Source organism: Lynx rufus, unplaced genomic scaffold (assembly GCF_022079265.1).
Source record: "Lynx rufus isolate CCGP_SWC_20201006 ecotype Redwood Valley unplaced genomic scaffold, mLynRuf1.p SCAF_7, whole genome shotgun sequence".
NCBI classification, from domain to species: Eukaryota; Metazoa; Chordata; class Mammalia; order Carnivora; family Felidae; genus Lynx; species Lynx rufus.
Window position 1 is genome coordinate 124636221 of NW_025814889.1, and position 23229 is coordinate 124659449.

Here is a 23229-nt window from a genome sequence, read left to right on the forward strand (position 1 = left end):
GACCGATGCATTGGTAGCCATTAGCCTGACAGAGAAGGGGTATGGTGGTGAGAGCCGGCATTGGAGGGGGACCAAGGGCTGAGTCTAGAGAGGAGGTCCCAAGCTTCTGGCTTCAGGCACACCCCTACTCTCTGGGACCTCAAATAAAACAGGATGCCGCTTATTTATATAAGGGGTGTGCAAACTTTTTCTTAACAGGCCAGGTAGTAAATATGTTAGGCTCTGTGGGCCAAGAGGCAAAATTGAGGATGTTAGGTGGGAATATCTATGACTATTTAAAACGTAACCTTGTAGAACTATGAAAGGCATTCGTAGCTCAAGGACCATAAAAGAAAAAAAACACAAAACAAAAAAACAACCAGGCGTCTGATTAGGTCTGGCTGTTGGGTTTCTGCTGGAGGTTACGGTCTTGCCTCGGCCTCACTGGCATTATCTGTCCAACAGAAAGCTTTGCCAGGTATTAGACACACAGTGCGGAAGTGGGGAGGCGGCTGAGTATCGGGACGTCCACGGTTCAGAAGTCCAAAAGCCCAGCAGATTTGTGTTCGAGCCCCCCTCCGCCCCTCAGCGGCAGTGAGGCCCCGGACACGCTGCTTAACCTCCTTGAATCTCAGTTTCCTTGATCTGTAAAATACACGTGATGCCACTTACTTCTCAGGGCTGCCGGGAACACCCAGTGAGAGTCCACTCGTCAGCACGGCACCAGGCCCTACGAGTTCAAAGGTATCGCTGGTGGCCGGGACGCCATTCACAGATAGTTTTTGAACGTGTTTTTGGTGGTCATTTCCATGAAAAGTGTGAGCCCTCTCGGTCAGGAGCACAAGCCCCTGTTCCGACACTACCTTTTGTGGAGGGAATGTGTTTGATGTAGAGCGTGCCTTCACCTGAGCCACCTGCGACGTATTCTCCCAGGATCATGTTTACTTCAGGGAAATGAAGCACGAACGTGGCAGAAGGGGGGACGTGAGCTTTTCTGAGCACGTAGGCTCGAGGTTCGTTGAACTCTCGGAACAGAAAGGCCAGGCTGTGGCTGGAACTGTTCATCTCTGGGCATCAGCCCTGGGGTGAGTGCAGAGTGATGAAAACCTATCAGGAGTCTCCACTGCCTTCTTGCACTAGAACTTTCTGCCTTCTCTGCTCTTAGCCAGAGTGACTTTGAGGTGTCAGCTTTGATGTGGGAATTAAGAGTCTCCTGGGCCTGAGTCAGATTCCTGGCCAGGCACTGAAGAAATCAGGAGCTTCCAGTTGGCTGAGGGAGTTCCCACGAGACCCTTTGCTGGATGGAACACAAAACAGCCGGAGAAGATTCTGGAAGTTGGTCCTTGAGTCAGCTAGTGGGAAATTGCAACAGAACTCCTTGGGAAAGCTCTTTGGAGTTAGATGAGCTGCTTTCCAATCCCGGCCTATTGTCACTTATTGGTAAATTACCTAACCTCCAAAAAGTCGCAGGACTTCTTTGAACCTCAGCTTTCCCGCCTGTAAGATGGACATGATATGGCCTGTCTACCTGGCTTGCCATGAGGACTAACCGGTGAAAATTACCAAAGTGTAGTGAGTGCATTTTTTTGTACCAACTATTGTGCTAAGGGCCTCTTCTTGCTCTCTTCAAGATGCTGCGAGGTACTGGGCAAAGAGAGGTTCCGTGTCTGTTCCAAGAACCTAAGCAATTTGATTGTCGAATCTACATTCTTTTTTTTTAATGTTTATTTATTTTTGAGAGAGAGAAACAGAATGTGAGCGGGGGAGGGGCAGAGAGAGAGAGGGAGACACAGAATCTGAAATGGGCTCCAGGCTCTGAGCTGTCAGCCCAGAGCCCGACGTGGGGCTCAAACTCGCAAACCATGAGATCATGACCTGAGCCAAAGTCGGACGCTAAACTGACTGAGCCACCCAGGCGCCCCTAGAATCTACATTCTTAACCATTAGGTGGTACTGCCCCAGGAAGAGAAGTGAAACTCACAGAAACAAAAACATAGTTCTCAAAATGTGTGTGTGTGCATGTGTGTGTGCGTCCATGGTTTTGTTTATTGAGCGAGCATTTCCTGAACACCTACTCTGTGCAAAGCCCTGGAGAAAGAGCTGACTAAGGCACAGTTCCTGGCTGCAAAGAAGGAACTCCAGACAGATATTTTTATCTGGCTTCAAAAATGGTGATAAGAATGCTTCCTTGCTCCCAATTCCACATGGTATGTGCTTTAACGAACTATTAATTGTTTTTTTAATTCTGCAACCACAGAGCTCTTTGACGGAAATAGGGGAGGAACCCACGATGCAGGAGCAGCCCTAGCTTGCCCCATCACTGTTCTTTCTCGTGCATGTTTGGTGTTCCACACATACTTGTAACTTGGATGTGGTGCTGCACAGTGAGGTCACGTTCCTGGTCTGCCGGGAACGGTGGGATGGTCCCCAGGGGAGCCAACCAGATGAATAAGGTTCCTGGAGACATGCAGATAAAGAGGTCCTTGTGTAAATAAATGATGTGACAGCCACACCCTTACTTTGGCCTGGATGCAGGGCTGAGGAAGGGAAGCACAGAAAGTGTGTTTATTTTTCCTTTGCCCGCGCAGTCATCTGAGTGTATTAAATGGACTGTTAGACCCCAAGGAATACCTTCCAGGTACGTTTTGTAACCATCTGCCTGCTCCTTTGCTGTGTGGTGAGGCCAGTTGGTCGGGCTGGGTAATTTCCAAGCCTTCTGTTTGGCTCCTTCCCCCTCCACCATTTTTTCTCCCCCCACCCCTCCCCCACCCCAGTCTGGGAAATTTTTGAAAGAAAAGCGTAGCAAATAATATAATAAACACTTTTTTCTCCATGTGGGCGTGTTTGTTTCAGATCTTGTGTAGGTCTGCATATATGGTAGAAATAATTCATAATCTCTTTCCTGTCTCCTCTTTATCCCCGTTCTGTCCATCTCCTATTGCGGATTTACCATAAATGCCAGCCTGTGTTTTTACACGTTTACATCCACGCCATGTATACAGTATGCCTACGGTGTGTGTTGTCCTAGCCCAGGCAGGCGCTGTCGTCCTGAGTATGTTATCCTTCAGTTGCCCTGTCCCACTCAACCTTGTGTTTTGAGGTCCAGCCCTCCGTTGGTTTTAATTGTACTACTGTTTCCCATCGTATAACTATTCCTCATGTATCCACCCCCTATAGGTAGCCACATAGGTTGCTTCCGAGTTTTTGCTAGTGCAGACGACGTTGACTTGAACGTTCTGGTGCATGCCTGTCTCTGCATGCCCAAGCACGAGAGTTTCTCTACAGGATATACTGTGTGTCAGGACACCCACCAGCAGTGGCCGAAGGCTCCTGCTTTCCTATATCCTCCCAGACACTTGATTTTGTCAGCCATTTTGCATTTCTGACCAAATCGATGAGCTCCCTATAGAAAAAGAAAAGATTTTTTTTTAAATGAGGATCTTGCACTGAAGTACCTAAGCATGCCCATGAAAAAGAATGCTTTGGAAGTCTCAGGGTTCAGCATCTCCCTTCCTCGGGGCTTTTGGAGATTCTGGCTTCACGAGCCTCTTCCTTGCTTTCCTGGGACTTTCAGCCTCCCGCACAATAGCATTGCATTTCGGCACTTCGCCGGGTGGAAGGCGACTCCCTACGGCAATCTCCCCAAGTCGTACCTTTCTTACTCTGGGTCATTTGAAAACATCTCGCGGGGCACCTGGGTGGCTCAGTCGGTTGAGCGTCTGACTTCAGCTCAGGTCATGATCTCACAGTCCGTGAGTTCGAGCCCCGCGTCGGGCTCTGTGCTGACAGCTCGGAGCCTGGAGCCTGTTTCAGATTCTGTGTCTCCCTCTCTCCGCCCCTTCCCCGCTCATGCCCCGTCTCGCTCTGTCTCTCAAAAATGAATAAACATTAAAAAAAGAAAATTAAAAAAAGAAAACAGAAAACATCTCGCATCTGCTGTTAGCACTTGGGCCAGGTCTCGTTACCACCTCTCGCCTGAACAGCTGCCCTTCAGCCTCGCTGGCCTCCTGGCTTGCGGGTCCCCCATTCATTCAGTCAGTCGTTTATCAATCCATTCATCCATCATTGACGGAAACCTTCCTGTGTGCATCCCTATAACCACGCTTATGGCCCCTCATTACCTCCCGGACTTAGCCTGGCTGTCAAGGCACTTCACCATCCCTGCTCCAGCTCATTTCCCTGCATCACTTCGGTCTCCTCTGCCCTGGCATCTAATCTCCTTGTCCACAGTTCTCCAGACACTCAGTGACAAGTTACTCGCTCCCTCTGCCACCACCACGGTGTCTACCTGTTAAACACTTTGTGGTCGCCCAAGGCTCAGCTCCATTCTTCTCTGAGGAGCCCTCTGTGCTCCGGGTAGAACTGACCTTTTCCCTTCTGTGCTCCCATAGAGCTGTGCACATCCTCACCTGTCCCACTAGCTACTGTGTGAACTCTTCCCAAGCATGACCCGTCCTCATCCACCCCTGTAGCTTCAGGGCTGAGGACCGATTCGGGCATACAGCACGTGCATAATTAAAGTTCGTGATGAAGATCTCCTCACTCCCCCGCTCCCAGTTCGGTGTAGGCACCATGACCATCCAGCTGCCCATTGTCCGCCAAGAAGTTCTCTGTTCTGCAAATTAGTGCTGGAGACTTGTTGGAAGGTTTGTTTCATCTTAAGAGAATTGATTAGCTTTTAAGGAGTTTAACAAAGTGTGTGGATGAATATTCTTTATTTTTAATCAGGAAGCCTTACGTAAACAAACACCCTCTACTTGAAAACTCTTTGGAGTTTACTCTTTATTCTTAAAAGTAATTCAACTGACTGTAACCTGATGCCTTTAATTCAGATTTTGCTAATGAAGATCAAGCTTTCCCTAATCAATGGGAATGAAGGAAGAGTGTTCACTAGCTAAATGGCCATTCTCTATTAGGTACAACAAATTACTGGGCTGCGGTTCATTTTATCAGCTCACTGGTTCCAAAATAACTGGTTCAGAATCGCCTAGAATGCTAGTTAAAATACAGATTCCCAGGGGAGCCTGGATGGCTCAGTTGGTTAAGTGTCCAACTTCAGCTCAGGTCATGATCTCACGGTTCATGAGTTCGAGCTCTGCATCAGGCTCTGTGCCAGCAGCTCGGAGCCTGCTTTGGATTCTGTTTCTCCCTCTCTCTCTGCCTCTCCCCCACTTGTGCTCTGTCTCTCTCTCAAAAATAAACATTAAAAAAAAAAATTGTGTCTTAAATACAGATTCCCAGGCCTTGCCTTCACTCCCAGGAATCTCTCTGGGTGGGACCTGGAAATCTGTGCTTTTTGACAAGCTCTCCATGTGATTCTAATACGGAGATTGAGATCCATGGATCTATATCTGTGCCGTCCACTATGGTGGCCACTAGTCATATGCAGCCGTGGAACGCTTGAGATGTATTCAGTCCAAATTGAGATGTGCTTTCAGTGTAAAATACACATTGGATTTCAAAGCCTTGTATCCCCCCCCCAAAAAAGTAAAATGTCTTAGTAATATTGTTAAATATTGATGACATGTTAAAACATTAATATTTTGGCTATATAGATTGAAGATTAATTTCACCTGTTTCTTTTCACTTTTTAAATGTGGCTATGGGAACATTTTAAATTACAACCGTGGCTTACCCTGTCTCCGTGGGACAGTGCTGGTCTGGATTGTTGAGTCACTGAGAACGTGGCATTTGTCTCCTGGTGAATTTCAGACAGTCGGTGTTCATTGTGTGTCTGTTGGATGAATGAGTGAGGTTGATCGGTGACACGACTTCCACTTACCTGTCGTGGGACCTTAAACAAGCTGTTTCGCTTTCCCGGGCCTCAGTTTTCTCATCCATGAAGTAAGCAGAGTAACAGGAGCCCCGTTATCCACTTGGGGTTGGATCTCTTCAGTGATTCAGAGAAAGGCTCTTATCTGCCCCTTGTAGTGTCGGCAGAACGCTGCTCAGCAGGGGCAGGAAATGATGCCATCCTCAGCTTGCCGGGTGGTGAGGTCAGAAGCCTCACTGGGAATCCTGGATAATTTCATCTTCTGTGTAATCCTTCCCCTGATCGCCTCTTGGTTTCACTTAGAACCGGGAATAGTCCTGACCACCCTAATTTTTTGCCTATCCGACTATTTTTTGCCTATCTGATGCCCGTCTTTCTTCCAGCTGTCCACACACAACTTCTGGAATTCATTTTATCCCATCACCCATGATTCATGACTCAACTCTAGAAATCCCAGATTAAATAAACATCAGTGGGGTTTTTTCCCCTTCTATATTTGCTCTGAAAATTACGTATTCGTGAGACAGTATGGTGGTCACAAGGGCAGATCCCAAAGTCAAATCATCTGGCTTCTAATCTCATCCCCACGTCTTACTAGTTATGTAACATTGGGCACATTCACTCAGTACCTCAGTTTCCTGAGTTTCCTCATCTGCAAAATAGGGAGCAGTACTAGTAATAAACTCCTATGTGAGATCAAGAGGGTTATTACATGAGAATAATGTGCAGAAGGCAATTAGCACAGTATCTGACACCTGGTAATATATTAGTATTAGTTATGTTAGATAACTAACAGCTATCGAACCTCATTGTGTACCTGTACAATGACAGGCATTATTGGGATATCTTCCAATATCCCAGCGAAGGGAAGTTTTCCGCCATTGCGGCAGCTTTAGGGAAAATGGCACAGTGAGAAGTTTAAGGGTATAAGCAGCCGTAAGATTCGGAAAGGAAAGCTCACAGGAGCTGGATAGGCAAAAAAAAAAAAAAAAAAAAAATAGCAGCAGTAACGACAATAATAATGCTAAGTCCCTGCCACCGTCCAGTCCCTTTACACATTCATTACATACATGGTCTCATTTCATCTTTATAACCATCCCATCTGACACAGGTGGGGAAGCTGAGTCTCAGAGGGGCTGAGTCCAAGGGGAACCAGCTCCTGAGACACCTCGCTGAATCCAAACTCGAGTCTTTGTACCCATAAGACCTCCACTCTCTCCACCAGCTTGTAATTCTCTCTATTAAAGTGATGGGGTCAATCCTTTTGATGTCTCTGAAAATCTTATAATAAGACATTTTCATCCCCAACATTATGGAAGACCAGGCAAAACAAATCACTGAGGTTAAAACCAGAAGTTCCCTGCTTTCTGTGAAGTGTACCCCTCAGGCACACTGTGGGTGGGCTATTCTCAAAGTCTAAGAGGGGCCTGGAGATGATTATAGGTGGGGTCCCGGGCTGGGCTGCCTGGGAGTCAAGCAGACGCTAAAGACAGCATTCAGGGCAGACCCGCGTGGTCCTCCAGGTAAGACTTAAGGATGGGAAGTCAGGAATGGAGTCAGGGAATTAAATGGGAAGCAGGGACCTGGGCCACCCCAAGGCTGGTCAGCGGACAGCTAGCTGGGACTGGACAAGGAGGACGGAGGCTGATGCCCACTTGGGTGCTGGAACACAGCAGAGGCACAGTGTGACCCCGGCCGTAGACTGTCCCCCATCCCCATCACGGGTTCCCGATATTTTTCCAATCCAAGCTCATCTGGGCTGAGGTCAGGGGGGACTTCCGGGAGGCCTGCACTTCCTGGCAGCCAGGCTGGGCTGGGGTGGTCAGAACTCACAAGTTCACACGCTGCCCCAAGCATGTGGTCACGTGGCCACAGAATCACCTTGGATCCTGAAAGGCCATCTTTCATTCACTCAACAAGCAGGCTGAGAAATTCTGCTCCCTTCCATCTTCACAGCTCCTTGGAGAGAGTCTCCCCACCCGGCGTAGCTCATCTAGAATGTGCTGACATGAAGGATTTCTTTGAAATGGGCAATGGACAAGTTGTAAGATGGCAAGGCGTCCGTCGGGCCAGCACATTCTAGGTGCTCAGGAAACCATCACGACCGTTAACCGTGAATGACACCGTACTGGTTCATGCTCTGCTACTTCAAGAATCCTGCGAGACGGATAGATGTGGAAACTGAGGCAGAGGGAGGGTGAGTCCTTTGCCCGGTCACACTGCCGGCGGGGCTGGCAACCCGGGGCAGCCCCGAACCCACGCCCTGGACGTAGGTGTGAAGATGCGGGCCTGCGGGGCGTGGGACAACTGGGCCCAGGGGATCCCTCGGGGTCCCTTAGGAAGCTCCAGGAAGGGCACAGGCAGCCGTTCATCTCAGCCCTTTGTCCCAGCCCACTGTGGCAGGTCGCCCCTCCTTCCCAGATCCCACCCTGCCCCCAGCGGCGTCTTAAAGCACACTGGAAACATTAACACATCCCCAGCCATTTGTCTTGGCTGGCGTTGGCTCCGACCGTACAGTTTAGACATCTCTCCAAGGGCAGACAGCGGGTCAGCGAGAGTCGATAATGGATTCCAGCAAATTGGACACCGTTCAGATCTAATGCAAGCCTGGCGTCTGAGTCCCCCGTGTGCATTGGCAGCTGCTGGGCGCTGCCTCCCGGGAAGGGCCTTGGAGGCCCAGCAGGCGGGTGGTCACGGCTGACCTCCCGGCCCTGCGGCCCCACACCCACACCCCTCTGGGACTCAGAACCAGAAACGCTGGCCTCTCAGACTCTCCCAGCCCCTTCCCTTGTCCTCCCGTGCCTGCTGGTTCATGTGAACTCACCAGGGCGAGTGGTTCCCTGCTGCACCGGCCGCGGCAACGCCAGCCCACCGGTCGCCGTTCCCGTTCATGGTGTTGCTCGGCTAGCGCCCCGGCCCCCTGCGCCCCAGACCCGTCTCCCCACCCACTTCCTGGACATCTTCATTGGACGTTGCGATTTAACATGCCTGGAATTGACGAAAGCTGCTCATCTCACATCTCCCGCCTCAGCCAATGGCATCCGCTCTTTCAGGCTGCTCAGGGCGACATCCTCGCAGCGTTCCTGGACGCCCTGTCTTCCGTGCACGTGCTCAGCCCGCACGCACATCCTCTCAGTTCTCCCTTCAAAATAGATCCGGGGTGCGGCGGCTTCTCCCCGCCCCCACTGCTGCTCTTTCTTCCCGCCTCTCCTGGATTATCCCAGCCTCCACCCCTCTTCCCACCAAGGAACATTCTAGTGCTGCAGCAGACCTGTTGGAGAACACAGGTGGGAGCTTGGCAGTCCCGCACCACCCTCCATCGCCCGGTGAAGGCCCGGGTCCTCCCCGCCGCATCCCAGGCTCGCGGGGGCCCCTGCACCTGCCAGGCACACGCCCGGCACGCGCCCGACTCGGCCTTTGTCTCACTTCCCCAGACACGCTCCTGGTTAACTTCCTCGCTTCCTTCAGGCCTCCGCTTAGAAATCACTTTTGATGTTTTGAGGATGAATGAGTTAACATGTGAAAAGCATTTAGAACAGTGCCTGGCCCCGTAGCTGTTAGTTATTACTGTATTCTTACAATGGATCCTTGGGGCCTGATTCAGAGCAGACACTAAGGTTACTTGAACGGGTTATGTGTCCAGGGCCTGGCCCGATGCCTGCCACCGAGCAGGAACTCAAACGTTTGTCGAACTGCCGATGTGGGGGAGAGGGAGAGGGTGGCATGGGACGGGGCGGCTTCCCCTCCCCTTTGGCGTTCAGGCTCCACACAGGCATCCCGTGAGTTGCTGCTGGTCAGGGAAGGGGGTCGGGACCTTCTACCTCTGCCCTCTCTCTCCTGCCCGGGCCTCTCAGCTGGAAGCCTTCCCCCAGAAGAGTCTGAAGATGAAGGCTGTGGCCCGAGTCCCTTGGTCTCCTTCCAGGGCTGAAAAACGTGTTAATGTGCACTCTGTTTGGAGCAGTTCATAATTTGAAGCAGCTGATGTCCCCAAGCAAAACCACTCTGTTGGTGTTCCCAGAACCCCAGCCTTCAGAGGTCTCCCCTGGTTAATTCAGCCTCAGCCGCCTGTCCCCGAGGTACAGAGGGAATGGAAGGTTGTCGTCCCGCCTTGCCGGGCCACCTTGGCCCCCTAGGAAGGCCTCCCGCGGTGCCCCGAGGAACACACCCAGCTTCAACCTCAGGGCACTTGGAGGAGGGTATTTAGTGGCCTGAGTTTCTGCCGATTTATGTTCCACGTGCCTCAGTGTGTTTGAAAAACAAAAGGCATGGAAATTTCTTGTGAAGAACAACACAACATGAAACTTTCCTTCCACTCGGAGGGGATGACCCGGCCGTTTGGCAGAGAGGCACCTCTCCTGATTAAGAACATACCCTCTGCCTGTCTTTAGGCAAAATGAAGAGGAATGCTGTATGCCTACAGAGCTTGCTTCTGGAAGGATCCTGGTGTGGGTCATCTGGTTTATACAGCATTACTGTTATGGGAGTGGATGTGTCGTGGCCTGGTGGGTTTGGAGTCAGGGAGGCCCGAGTTCATACCCACGTCTGTCGGTTACTCAGTGCCTTCGCTTCACCTCTCTGAGCCTTCATGTTATCATCTGTAAGATGGGAATGACAGCCGCCATCTCGCAGGATTTCTGTGGGGCCTGGAGACCGTGGATGTAAAGAGCCCGGCACATAGTAGGTGCTCCATAAATGGACGCTGTTACTCACTGAGCCATGCAATAGCTATTTACTGGGCATCAGCCGGGTACAAGATGGGGACTCGCACAGGCAAAGATCCCCACCCTGGGGGGGAGGAGCCCGACAGTAACGAGATAACAAGGCAGGAGGGAGGCTGCGGTCTAAATAGTGTGGGCGGGGGAGGCTTTCAGAGAAGACGCACTTGAGCGAGAACCCGAAGGTGACAACATTGCTGGCCATGCAGACACCTCTAGAGAAGCCGTGCCTGACCCTGGAACAGCCTGGAGGGTGAGGCCCGTCGCCGTCTTTGCCTCTTTCGTGTGGGCTGTGCCACGCGTGGCTCTGAGCCCCATGGCCTGTCCTCTGCCTCCTCAGTCCTGAGTTTTGTTGCCCAGCGGAACCACTCTCCACGAGATCGGCCGCGTCTTCAGGGAGTTTTCCTTAACACCGGAATTAATTGGACCAGATGTCATTTTATATGTTCCAGGGAAAGACGGAGTATGTGCCCCTGCAGAACTGCCAAATTCTAACGTGGAGTGTTGGGACAAAATGTAGTTGATGGGAGAGGACAGGAGGGCTGGGGACGGAGGGACAGAATCCCCGCCGCTGTCCCAGTCAAGGTCTGTCTCTAACCTTTGATGGTAGAGGCAGGACACGAAATACAGATGAGCCTTTCTCCCACACTTCTTGCCTTAGCCAACTCGTGATCATTGGGTCTCAGCAGAAACGTCACCTCCTCAGAGAAGTCCTCCCTGACCAGCCCACTGAATTACCTTCATAGACCTTGTCACTACCTGAAATGATCTTATGTGTTTCCAGATTCATGGTTCATTTTCTACTTTAGAATGAAAGTGCCAGGAGGGCAGGAAACTTGTTTCCAAAGAACCTAGAAAAGTAGTTGTCACGCAGCAACTGCCTAGTGTTTATTTGTTAAGTGGATGGATGAAATCTCTTTCCATAGAGCCAGGGAAGGGTCACCCTAGACCAGTGCTCTCCAACTGTAGCCTCCGTCCCATCAGTGAGCTGTGATATCAGTGTAGTGGCTCACAGCTAGCGTTTTTAAAAAAAGAAATAGAAAAGAATTTAAAATATCAGAGCACATTACACATGGTAAGGGCAAGTATTGTTTTAAGAAATACATGTACATACACGTATTCACTGTATGTGGAATGAAATACTGTATTTCTCACTGTAGAGTAGTCAGAAAGGTTTGAAATGCAGCAGTGAATTCTAAGTCTTCTCAGGCTTGATCTTCAAAGAACATTCTTCCCTTAGAGACTGTAAACTTAGTTGCATAAAGTTTACATTCTAGGGCACCAAAGCAGAACTTTAAGAAAAGATTCCTTTGTTTCCTATTAACTGAAAAAAAAAGGAATAACTTTCTACCGTAGAGGGGGCTCTGTCTCCTGAGTCTCCACCAGCATGTATGGGGTCATTTACACGCTCACATACAAATACACACAGACACAGATGTACTCAGACACCTACTAACACACACAAGCATATACATAGACACATACTTACATGCACACGGACACATCCACATTCTCTGTACACACACGCACACAGTAATACGCACAAATACACATCTGTACATACAAACTCACGTGGACACATGCACTCATAGATACAGATACCAATTCACATAGGCACACCACATTTATGTATACACAGACATAGGTATAGACTCACACACGCGTGCACACACACACAGGTCCACACAAGAACATCCTTATTTCTTCCCTCTGATGCTCTGTGGCCCTCTCTCACACAGCGACACCAGGCCATTCTCACCACCTGCACCAAGGGGGAGGTTGGGCTCCAGAAGTCCGCAGCCTTTGCAGTTATCCAGACTTGGGTTCAAATTTCCACTGACTGGCTGAGTGACCTTAGTTAGTTAGGCTACTCCGTCTCGTGGAGCCCGATTCCTCACCTGGAATTGGAGTTGGTGAAGGTCACGCCTGCCTCACAGGGGGCGGCAGAGGAGCCGGGGTGGCGGGGACGAGCTGGGCGCGTGCGTGGGTCAGACTTGCCAGATGCCCCGTCGGGAACACTGGGACCCACTGTGCCTCTCCCCCTAGCTGTGTGATCGTGGACCAGCTCCCCGGGCCCCTTTTGTGAGAGGGGGACGTCGAATCTGCAGCGGCCAGGATCACTGGGAGGAAATAGTAGGTCTGTGGGAGGGCCGGCTGGTGGCTGGTGAAGCTTGGGAGGCGCTCGGTGCCCGTCACGTGCTCTAGGCCTGCGGCCTCATCTTCCCCCGTGGGCCCCCTCCCAGCCCCCACCACCCCACGCGGTCCTCACCATCTCTGAGGCTACAGGAAGCCAGGCCGGGCTCCCCCTGGGAAACCGCTCTTGCTCCTGCCATCCAAGGCTGGGCTTCCCCGTCCCCAGAAGGCTCTGGTGGAACGACCCCGTGTTACCTGCGTTGGGCCAGAGGCCCCTGGGGAGCGCTAATGTACGTCAAGCGTGATCTTCACCTTCTTAGTTGCACGGCATCTGGCTTTGAGGGAGGAGATGAGGAGGGGTGAAGGCAGGAAAGAGAAGGGTCACCAAGGTGGGGGGTGGGGGCCGTCCTGGGGCCAAGGGCAAACAAAGCACATCCAAACAGGGCACCTGGGATGGGGGGGAGCAAAGCGTCCCAGACACATTTCCGACTTTCCAGTCGGCCTCTGGAGCCGTTCAGAGCAGCAGATGTCAGTGCCAGAGAAGCTGAGACACAAGGAAACACCTAAAACTTAACCAGAGAGCGACAGAGTCGGTCTGCGGCCTGCTGCTGCCTCCTGGCCCTCCCGAGCGCCATGTGGAAGCCCCCTGAGGGTCCCCCCAGGGACTCACCCCCCACCCCGGCCGCCCCGGGGCCTCCGCCCTGTCTGCACAGCCGCCTGCATCCTCAGCCAGCGAATAAACATACCAGGCACCTTTGGGAACAGGAACACGGAGGAGGCAGACGTTTGCCTCTGGAAGGACAGACCTCACCCGCGTAATGGCACCCGCCGCCGCCGCCGGGCGTGCCGCGAGGTGGGTGTGCGGGCGGACTCGTTTCCCTGCCGGCCCAGGCCTAGCTGGGGAGGCTGGGTGAATTCACTCGAAGGGAGCCGTGAACGGGGAGGGGTGGGGGGGGCGGGCGGGCATCTCAGTCTGAGGAAGGAAGGCGCTGCCGTGGCCTGCCGGGGAGCCCGCCCCCAGAAGGCTGCAGGGCCGGGGTGTCTGGTCAACACTTAGGGTTCTTTCACTCCGGAGCCAGTCGCAGAGAACCACGTGGCGTGTGACCGCCCTTCTGTCGAAGGTCCGGGATAGGCAAATGCATAGAGACAGGGAGTAGGTTAATGATTTCCTGGGGAGGGGGGTGACAGCCAAGGAGGGGGGTGTAAGGAGAGGGTTTCTTTGCGAGGTGCTGAAAGCGTTCTACAATTCATTGTGACAAGGGGCGCCCGGGTGGCTCAGTCGTCAAGCATCTGACTTTGTCTCGGGTCATGATCTCACGGTTCGTGGGTTCCAGTCCTGTGAGCTCGAGCCCCACTCTGGGTGAACACAAGCCCACTTGAGCCAAACCCACAGCCCATTTCTCTCTCTCTCTCTCTCTCTCTCTCAAAAATAAACAAATAAGTAGAGAAATAAATAAAATTAATTGTGGTGAGGGATGTCCAAATCTGTGAGTATACTAGAAACCATGAACGAGTACCCTTTAATCGGGTGAATTGCAGGGGCACCTGGGTGACTTAGTGGGCCAGCTTCCCCTCAGGTCATGATCTCTCTCGGTTCATGAGTTCGAGCCCCACGTCGGGCTCTGTGCTGACCGCTCAGAGCCTGGAGCCTGCTTCCGATTCTGTGTCTCCCTCTCTCTCTGCCTTTATCCTGCTCACGCTCTGTCTCTCTCTCTCTCTCAAGAATAAACACTAAAAAAATTATTTATTTATTTATTTATTTATTTTTGCCTTTGCAATGTTTATTTTATTTATTATTTTAGTTTACATCCAAGTTAGTTAGCATTTAGTACATCAGTGATTTCAGGAGTAGATTCCTTAATGCCCCTTCCCCATTTAGCCCATCCCCCCTCCCACAACCCCTCCAGCAACCCTCAGTTTGTTCTCCGTATTTATGAGTCTCTTCTGTTTTGTCCCCCTCCCTGTTTTTATATTATTTTTGTTTCCCTTCCCTTATGTTCATCTATTTTGTCTCTTAAAGTCCTCATATGAGTGAAGTTCTATGATACTTGTCTTTCTCTGACTAATTTCACTTAGCATAATACCCTCCGGTTCCATCCACGTAGTTGCAAGTGGCAAGATTTCATTCTTTTTGATTGCTGAGTAATACTCCATTGTATATATATACCACATCTTCTTTATCCATTCATCCATCGATGGACATTTGGGCTCTTTCCATACTTTGGTTATTGTGGATAGTGCTGCCATAAACATTGGGGTGCTTGTGTCCCTTCAAAACAGCACCCCTGTATCCCATGGATAAATGCCTAGTAGTGCAATTGCTGGATCATAGGGTAGTTCTATTTTTAATTAAAAAAAAAATTTTTTTTAATGGGTGAATTGCATGGCATGGAACTTATATCTCAAGAAAGCTTCATTTAAAGTCACTCCCTCTTCCCCCTCTGTCAGCTGGCCTGTCCCTGCAGGTAGGGAGCAGCTGGGTCAGTATCTGTGTGTGCTCTCTCGCGCTCTCTCTCTCTCTCTCTCTCTCTCTCTCTGCCTTGAGCTCTGCTGTGGGGAGGGCAGGAGGTAGTGGAAAGGAAGACGATTCAGGCATGGCTAACACAGTCTTAAGTCGGTTTCGGCTCCCCCTCAACCAGGGAGATGCTTCTGGCAGGCTCTTTCTTTCGTGGCACTTCTGTGAGTTCTTTGGAGACTTCTCCATCCCTGGGGATCCTCGCCCTCGCTTCCCTTCAGGAGGTTCTGGCTCGCACCTGCCCCTCTGTTCCTCCGCAGCCCGGAGACTGGGAATCCCAGTTACCCCTGCAGGCGGCCCCTCGTGGGCAGGCCCAGGGATGACCTGTGGCTGCCTTTCCCCAAGTGAGACCCTGCCTGGTTATCAAGAACCACACACATCCAGCCCTTCTGTGATAAGGTCTCAGAGGGTGGGCTGCTCTCCAGCCCAGCAAGAGTCCTGATTTGTTATCGAAATGGCTGGTAGGTCGCAGGTTCGAACCTCTTTGGGTAAATGTGTCGCCTCAGACCGTAGGGGTCACGTATATTAAACTTGTCGGTGATTTCAAAGCCCCTCTCTCAATTTAGAAGGAAAGGGGAAACCGCCCGGCCCTCCCCCTTGGGCATATGGGCAGGTACAGGTGGGATTTGGGGGGTCCTTCAACAGCTCCCTCCAGGAAACCTCTCTCAAACCTCTTTTCCGTCTCCTCCAACCCCACCCTTTGGTGTTGCTGTGGGCGAGGTTAACTGGGACTCTGCTTCACGGTTCGGAGTCGGGTGACTCCGTTGTTAGTACCTCCTTTGCTAAGTCTGCTTAGAGCCTAGCACTCGCTTTGAAGGGAGCCAGCGAATGTATGGTGTAGCCGGGTGCCTCAGTGAAAACTGCCATTTTAACATCCTGATGAAATTATCAAGTATTGTGGGGGGTTCATCTTCTCACATCTTCCCCGGAATGGCTGTGTCACGCTCAGTAAAACTGTATTCGTGCCAAGATGGGCTTGTCCACTGAATATATCTCCTGACATCCTGAGAATGCTTTTTAAAGACATCCCTCTCTGGGGCGCCTGGGTGGCTCAGTCGGTTGAGCGTCCGACTTCAGCTCAGGTCGCGATCTCACGGTTCGTGAGTTCGAGCCCCGCGTCAGGCTCTGGGCTGATGGCTCAGAGCCTGGAGCCTGCTTCCGATTCTGCGTCTCCCTCTCTCTCTGCCCCTCCCCAGTTCATGCTCTGTCTCTCTCTGTCTCAAAAATAAATAAACATTAAAAAAAATTAAAAAAAAAATAAAGACATCCCTCTGAAAGCAGTGCCTGAAGTACCCAGATGGATTTGATTTTTCCACTAGTTTATAGACGAGCTTCCTTTTGCAGGGGGTCCGTGTTTTCTTGTGGCACCAAGACATCATTTGAATAGGCTATAAATCCAAATAAATAAGTGCTTTCTTTAAAAAAAAAAAAAAAAAAAAGAGGGAAAGGGTCACCTGGGTGGCTCAGTCGGTGAAGCATCTGACTTCGGCTCAGGTCATGATGTCATAGTTCATGAGTTTAGGACCCGTGTCAGGCTCTGTGCTGACAGCTCAGAGCCTGGAGCCTGCTTCCAATTCTCTGCCGCTCCCCCTGCTCACGCTCTGTCTCTCAAAAATAAATAAAAACTTTTTTTTTAATTTAAAAATAAATAAATAATAAAAAATAGAAAAAGAAGGGGGGAAAAAAGTTGAGGCTGCAGACTTGACTGGAGTTTTGATCTGTTTGCTCGTACGTGTATCCCAGGGCCTCTGGTGGGGCTGTCATGAGAAGACAGAAGAAAACAGCACTAGAAATTATCCCCCCCTTTCCTTCCTCTGTGAATAAATAGCGTGGCTTACTTTTTACAAATGCCCTTCATGTTGGTTTTCTAATTGATCTTGGGAAGGACCCAAGGACAACGTCGGCCAATTTATAATGGCGTCCAAACTGGGAGGTGTGGGGGTGGAGGAGGGGGGAGCGAGGGGCTCGTCTCCGCCATGTGGCATTTCTGGAGCAGTGCCTGCGAGGGTGAATGAAAAAGAACTTCAGAGGGCAAAGTCGAGTTGGCAGCCAGACTCTTTGAAGATGAAGGATGCTTTGGGAAACTTAAAAAAAAAAAAAAAAAAAAGACTTTGAAAGGAAATGATTACAACACAGGGTTTTGATGAGTCTTAACATGGCTTGGTTCTGAGTTCACTTTAGGCTCAGTGTCTTTGCCACTTGCCCTGTGTGGCTCCCACAAGGAAAAATGAGAAGGCACTACAGACAGAAGTCTCCCTTGGAGCGCCTAGGACTTCCTCCGACCCCAAAGAGTTCACTTTATGGGGGGGGGGGGTGCCACCAGATATAGGTAGGGAAGGAACATCCTCCGGAGAAGCTGATACTGGGTGTTGATTGGGTCCGGGTGGACCAAGGTTGCGCCCGGCGAGGTCGGGATGGAATCGTTAGGGTGGAAAAGTCACGCTGGGAACTACCGTGTGTCAAGACGTTATGTGAGCATTTTATACAGATTGTATCAGTTGGTTTCTATGAGGTGGGAACTGTATTTTATTCTCGTTGTATGCCGGAGGAAACCGAGGCACAGAGCAGCACAGCTTTCCCCCAAGGTCCACAACTGGCTGAGGGGTAAACCACGTGCTGGATTCCGCCTTCGGAACCTCTCTTTTCCTCCTCATCTTCGTGCTAAGAGGCAAAGGAGCAGGTGATTCGTTTTAGTTGTGCATTTACTGTGCGCCCGATACAAAGCTGCTCACCACAACTTCGCCTCTAAGCCTTTCTCCCTCTTTACAGGTGTGGAAATTACGACCCAGAGAGGTTAGGTAATATGTCCAAGGTCACACAGCTAAAAAGGTAGCAAAGCTGAGATAAACATCCAGGTCCATCTGGCTCCAGAGCCCAAGCAGCCGCCTCCCTCTTGGCCACTGAATTCCGGAGGCCCTTGGGGAAGCATTTGTTGTGACGGTAGCTGGGCAGCCTACCCGGATCCACTGTTAACCCTCGGGACTACCGGCCAGGAGGAATCCTGGTTAGCCAGAGCCTCTCTTGCTTCTCAGTCTCTCTGGTGCTCCCTGGGAGGCCCCTACCCCAACATGTGCTCTCAGGGGCAGCAGCATGACCCCTGCCCTCCCACCCCTCGAATGGCTCGGGACACTGAGCCTTGCTCACTTCAAGTCTGATATCGCGGGGTCGCGCGCACACGGATGCGTGTGTGTATTCCGAAAGGCCGAAGCACATGAAGAAGGAGCTCCCGGGAGAGACCGACCGAGGGGAGTCCCACTCAGTGAGCCAGCTGACCCAAGTCCCCGTCGCTGAGGCAGCCCGCGGTTCTGGGGGCGTCCTGCCGCCTCCCCCGCAAGTGCCAGAGGAAGAGCAGATCGTGGTTCAGGGGGAAAGGCCCCGCCCGGGAGGGTGCAGAGAGCCGGTGCAAACCCCGGAGTATGGGACGTAGAGGCGGAGCTGTGGGAAGCGCCCAGTCTCGAGCCCCGGGTGTGAATCCTGCCCAGGCTCTTGCCAGGAATCGACGGGCAAGTTCCGGCCCCTCTGGGGACGTTGGAATCCTCATCTGTAAAATGGAGACAGGAACGGTTGCACTCAGTCACCGGCAGGGATTATGTAAGACTGCGTGACATAATCCCAGCTCACGCTAAGTTTGCCGCCATTAGGTGCCAGACATCAAGCGAAACACTTCGTATAGTCTCAGTCCTCCCTGTCCCCATCGGGCAGATGTTATTATTGTTCCTTACTTTACAGCTGTGGCAACCCAGGCCCCTCGGCTGCCTGCATCCACGCCGGCCCCTCCCCCTCTCTCTCGGCCTCCTGTGCCCCCCTCCCCCCACAGGAAGCCTTGCCAGCTCACTGCCCCCAGCCCTGGGGACTATTGCTCAGGGCTCAATGGGTCCGGATCGCGGCTGCTGCTGGAATAAATGAGCTCATGTGTGGCGTGCCTGTCTCTTGCTGAGTGAGCATCACCCTATGAATTCTCGATGAGCTTACCCAACGTACAGCAATATTGGATCAGCGTTTAAATGGACAGCCTTGTGCTCACTGAGAATGAACAGTCAATAAAGGCCTGTTGACTGTCGGCTGGCTCAGCCCCGCTCGGGCTCAGGCCTGGGGTCCCTGCCAAGCCCGGAGAAAGGGGCAGCCCCAAGCCCCCAGCTCCCGCGGATCTGATGGTGCTTGGGGTTCTCTGCACCCGCGGATCTGATGGTGCTGGGGGTTCTCTGCACCCCCAGAAAGTCAGAGAACTTTCTTTCGCTTACCTCCTGTGGCTCGTTCTTCAAGCCTTCGGTCACTTGTGCCTTTTTCCTCAAGAGCCTCCCTTGTCTTGTTTAATTTAGACGTGGGTAGTAACGAGGGCTTGTGTCTGGTCCACAGGACTGAGATTTTTCATTAAGGAGGCCCTGCGGGACCAGCTTCATTTACTCTTCCGGCATCTCGTCTGCCTGTTTGTTGCAATCTTCAGGCAGCCGGCTCAACGGAAGGCCTGGGCTGCAGACGGGAGACACTGTCCACACCTCCTCCTAAACAGCAGCGATTGCTTACCTTTGGCGGGTGGGGGAGCATTAAAAGCAGCCAATGCTCCTGAAAGGGACTAGGGGGCGGGGTGTGTTGTGAAACGATTCATTTTCTAAAATTAATTCTTCATCGCTAACACCTAGGGAGGCAGCCTGATGCAGAGAAAGCGCCTGAGCAGGGCGGTGGGCGGCTGGGTCACGCAGGGCTGGCCGAGCGATCCTTCTTGGTCTCACTTTCCTAATCTAAGCAGTGGGAACTAACGAGAAGTCCTGCCCTCACAAGGCAGTTAGTTGTGCAACTGAAATGAGAGAATGTGCATGAACGGTAGAGAGGCAGGAGAGCAAACCAGAAGCGAGCACGATTCTAGAGTCCAACCCCCTGGGTTCAAATCCCAGTTCTGCCACTGATGGGCCGTGTGACCCTGGGTAGGTCACAAAGCCTGTCTGTGCCAAGGTTTCCTCCTCTGTCAAATGGGGGTAACAACTGAACCTATTTCAGGGGCTTGTCGTGAGGATTCAGGGACGGAATGGGCATTTCGTGCCTGGTAGAGTGCCTTTCACGGAGTACTTAAGGAAAATGGCCGTGAGTGATAGGAATGCTGCCGAATGCAGCTGTCCCCGGCGGACGGGAGGGGCTCCATGAACATTTCCCGATTCTGACTCCGGGCTCTTATGCATTATTAAGTCTGGCTGTGCTAGCACCTGTTGCCTGCTCTAGAGAATCTGGCTGGCTCAGTCAGCAGAGCACGTGAGACTCTTGATCTTGGGATTGTGAGTTTGAGCCGCACCTGGGGTATAGAGATTCCTTGGAAATAAAATCTTAAAACAAAACAAAACAAAACGCCTTGCTCTCCAAAAACAGTCCGGAAGGGGTGCGGTTCCGACCCTGGAGTTTGGAGCAGTTAAACAGGGAGTTTCTGCATTAGCTTTCCCGACCGCCTGAAAGTCCCTGTGACAGGCAGAATGGTGGTCCCCAGAGATGTTCATGTCCTAATCCCTGGAACCTGGGAATAGGCTCTGTTAACTGGCAAAGGAGGAAGGAATTAAGGCAGCAGATAGAATTAAAGTTGCTAATCGTCTAATTAAGATAGATTTTCCTGGGTTATCTGGGTGGGCCCAGTGTAATCACAGAAGTAGTTGAAGTGGGGAAGAGGGAAGAGTGTCTGGTTAAGACACAAGGAGACAAGGAAAGCAGGTAGCCCCTGGAAGCTAAAATCCCCTCGATTGCAGCCAAGTGGGCCCGTCCGTGTCAGACTTCTGACCCCCAGAACTGTAAGATGTAAATTTGTGTGGCTTTAAGCCACTAAACGTGTGGTGACTTGGTACAGCAGCCATAGGAAAGTAGAGCAGTCCCAGCACCCCAGTTTCCTGCTGGGGTGACTTCTGGGCCTTGAACCCCTAAAGGGCTCCGAGTTATCCGGAGACCCCCGTCCGCCACCCCCATCGTGGCTGGGGCAGTAATGTTTACCTCTGTCCCCCCTTCCTGCAAACGCTTTCTGAGACCTTGTCGTATGTCAGAGCCGGCACTCGGTACTGGGGACGCAGCCGTGCGCGGGACAGGCGGGCCCCCTGCCCCCATGGGGCTCAGAGACCAACACGGATGCTGATCTTTACCCGATCCTTACGGAGGATGATAATACCAAGGTTTTCTGGAGCTAACCGAGTGCGGGGCACTGTGCCCGCCCTTCACACACATCAGTTTGTTGATACTCATGAGAGAGGTGGTGGGGCACCGGTTATCATCCCCATTTTACAGATGAGGGCACCGAGGCACGGTGTTTGGGGGACGTGCGCAAAGTCACAGAGCTGTGCGGCGGCGGGCCAGATTCAGAATGCAGGCAGTCCTTTAGAGACCGGTCTGTGCTGCGTGCAAAATGACAGGGAATGGGGAAAGTTCCAGAGAAGATGTCGGTGTGACCGTGGGCCCCGAGGTGTCCCTCTGGCCTCGAGGATGGCAAGTCCCCGTTTTAAGCACGTGTCCAACGCTGGCTCTGGGGGCTGATTTCCAGAGGCAGTGTGTGAAAGCAAATGCTAAACACAGTCCCAGAGTCCTTATCCACTGAGCTCGAGGGTCCAGAAGGGGTGCGGCTCCGACCCTGGCCTCCTCGGCCGTCCTCTCTCACTCGGGGTGGCTCCCAAATGAGGGAACCCTGGTGCCAGACCACCCCCCTGGTGCCCCGCCTTCTAGGCCATCCATGGCATCTCTCAGTGGCGACTTGAAAGTCAAAGTGGCCCACCGCATTTGTTCTGGAAGACAGCAGGCTGGCCGTTATTCTTAGTGTACGTTCAAGTACATCCATCCACTGTCCCCTTGTTCACCATTATTCATTCATTCGTTCCCTCTCTGTCTCTCTGTATCTCTCTCTCTCACACACACACACACACACACACACACAGCCAGCCCTGTGCGCACACGCGCGTGATGCCGGCTCCAGTCCGACAAGAACACAGGCTTCCTGCCATTAATTGGAGGCCCCTAGCTGCAGACCTAGCATAACAGTCTATTCATAGTCCTTTTGTAATTCCAAGAACTGCTGCTCTAGCTAATGCCTACTTCAGGGCCAATGACTAGTTGGCATGTCAGCACTTTTCGCGTTATAAACACCCCCTTTTCAGCTAGGACTTCTCATTTCAAGTCTTCTTCAGACAGAAGAGCTGCTGAGTGGCCAGCGGGCCCACGGGAGGCGGCCGGTACCTGGAGGTGCTCAGGGAGGGCGTGGCTGGAGGGGACTTACAGGCTCCGCTTCCTCTAGGAGCCCCACGAGCCCTGGGGCCCGGCCACTTCCTGCACGGCTGTCCGGCCGTCCGGCCGTCCGGCTCACAGCTTCCCTTGCCTTGCGCCCATTTCCTGGAGTCAAATGAAAATGGCTTAGGAGTTGGTCCCTGCTCCATAACTTCTGGAATAAACCTTTCTCTCCGGATCTTTGCTGCCTTCCAGGCTTTTCCACACTTCTGGGTCTGCGGCTCCAGTGGCCTTGTAAACACATTGCTTTTTGTAAATTGGATGAGTAGACTTTTCTGGTTCGGTAAACACTGCTGGAGGCAGCCGGGGCCCCAGGAAACCCGCTTCCTCCTGAAACGTGCCCACAGGGCAGGCGGGACGGCGCTCAGAGACTGAGTCCCAGCTCCCATTTCTTGAGGGCCTACTGTGTGCCGAGCATTTTACCCACACGGTCTGATTTTCTTCCCACAGTCCCGTGTGGTGGGTACCATGACACTCCCCTTTTCACAGATGAGGAAGACGGCAGCGAAGAAGGTTCGGTAAGCTTGTCCGTGCCCTCGCGACAGTGAGGGGCAGAGCCAGGATGCGTGACACCAAAGTAGGACAGACACTTCACCCAAGTTTCTGGGGACTTGGGCAGTCGTCACTGCCCTTCGTTTGGGAGGTATGTTTGCCTCTGGTTCTGTGTCCCTTGTCCCTTCTGGGCGGCCGTGCAACCTCCCCTTCCAGACCCTCGTCCTGCAAGGCCCCTTGCCAGGCAGGCCTGCAGCCACACTCAGCCCAGGGTCTCCCCAGGACCACGGCCACCTCACACCCATTCCCCACGAGGAGGCATCGTCGCAGGTATTAATCTCCAACAGCCTGAAATGCCGTGGTCGGCAGCCAAGACTGAACAA

General features: G+C 52.2%; 1 protein-coding gene across 3 annotated transcripts in view; it reads left to right on the top strand.

Moving 5' to 3' along the window:
* Positions 1 to 23229, top strand: part of CHST11 (carbohydrate sulfotransferase 11) — a 270022-nt gene that overhangs the window by 205888 nt on the left and 40905 nt on the right. Inside the window, exon 1 of one of the 3 annotated variants that reach the window (XM_047067132.1) lies at positions 16732 to 22997. The exons of the other annotated variants lie outside the window; for them this stretch is intronic. Coding sequence (XP_046923088.1) covers positions 22917 to 22997 — 81 coding nt within the window. The 5' untranslated portion in view covers positions 16732 to 22916. Of the gene's footprint in view, positions 1 to 16731; positions 22998 to 23229 lie in introns of those variants that run through there. 3 annotated transcript variants of the gene reach the window in all.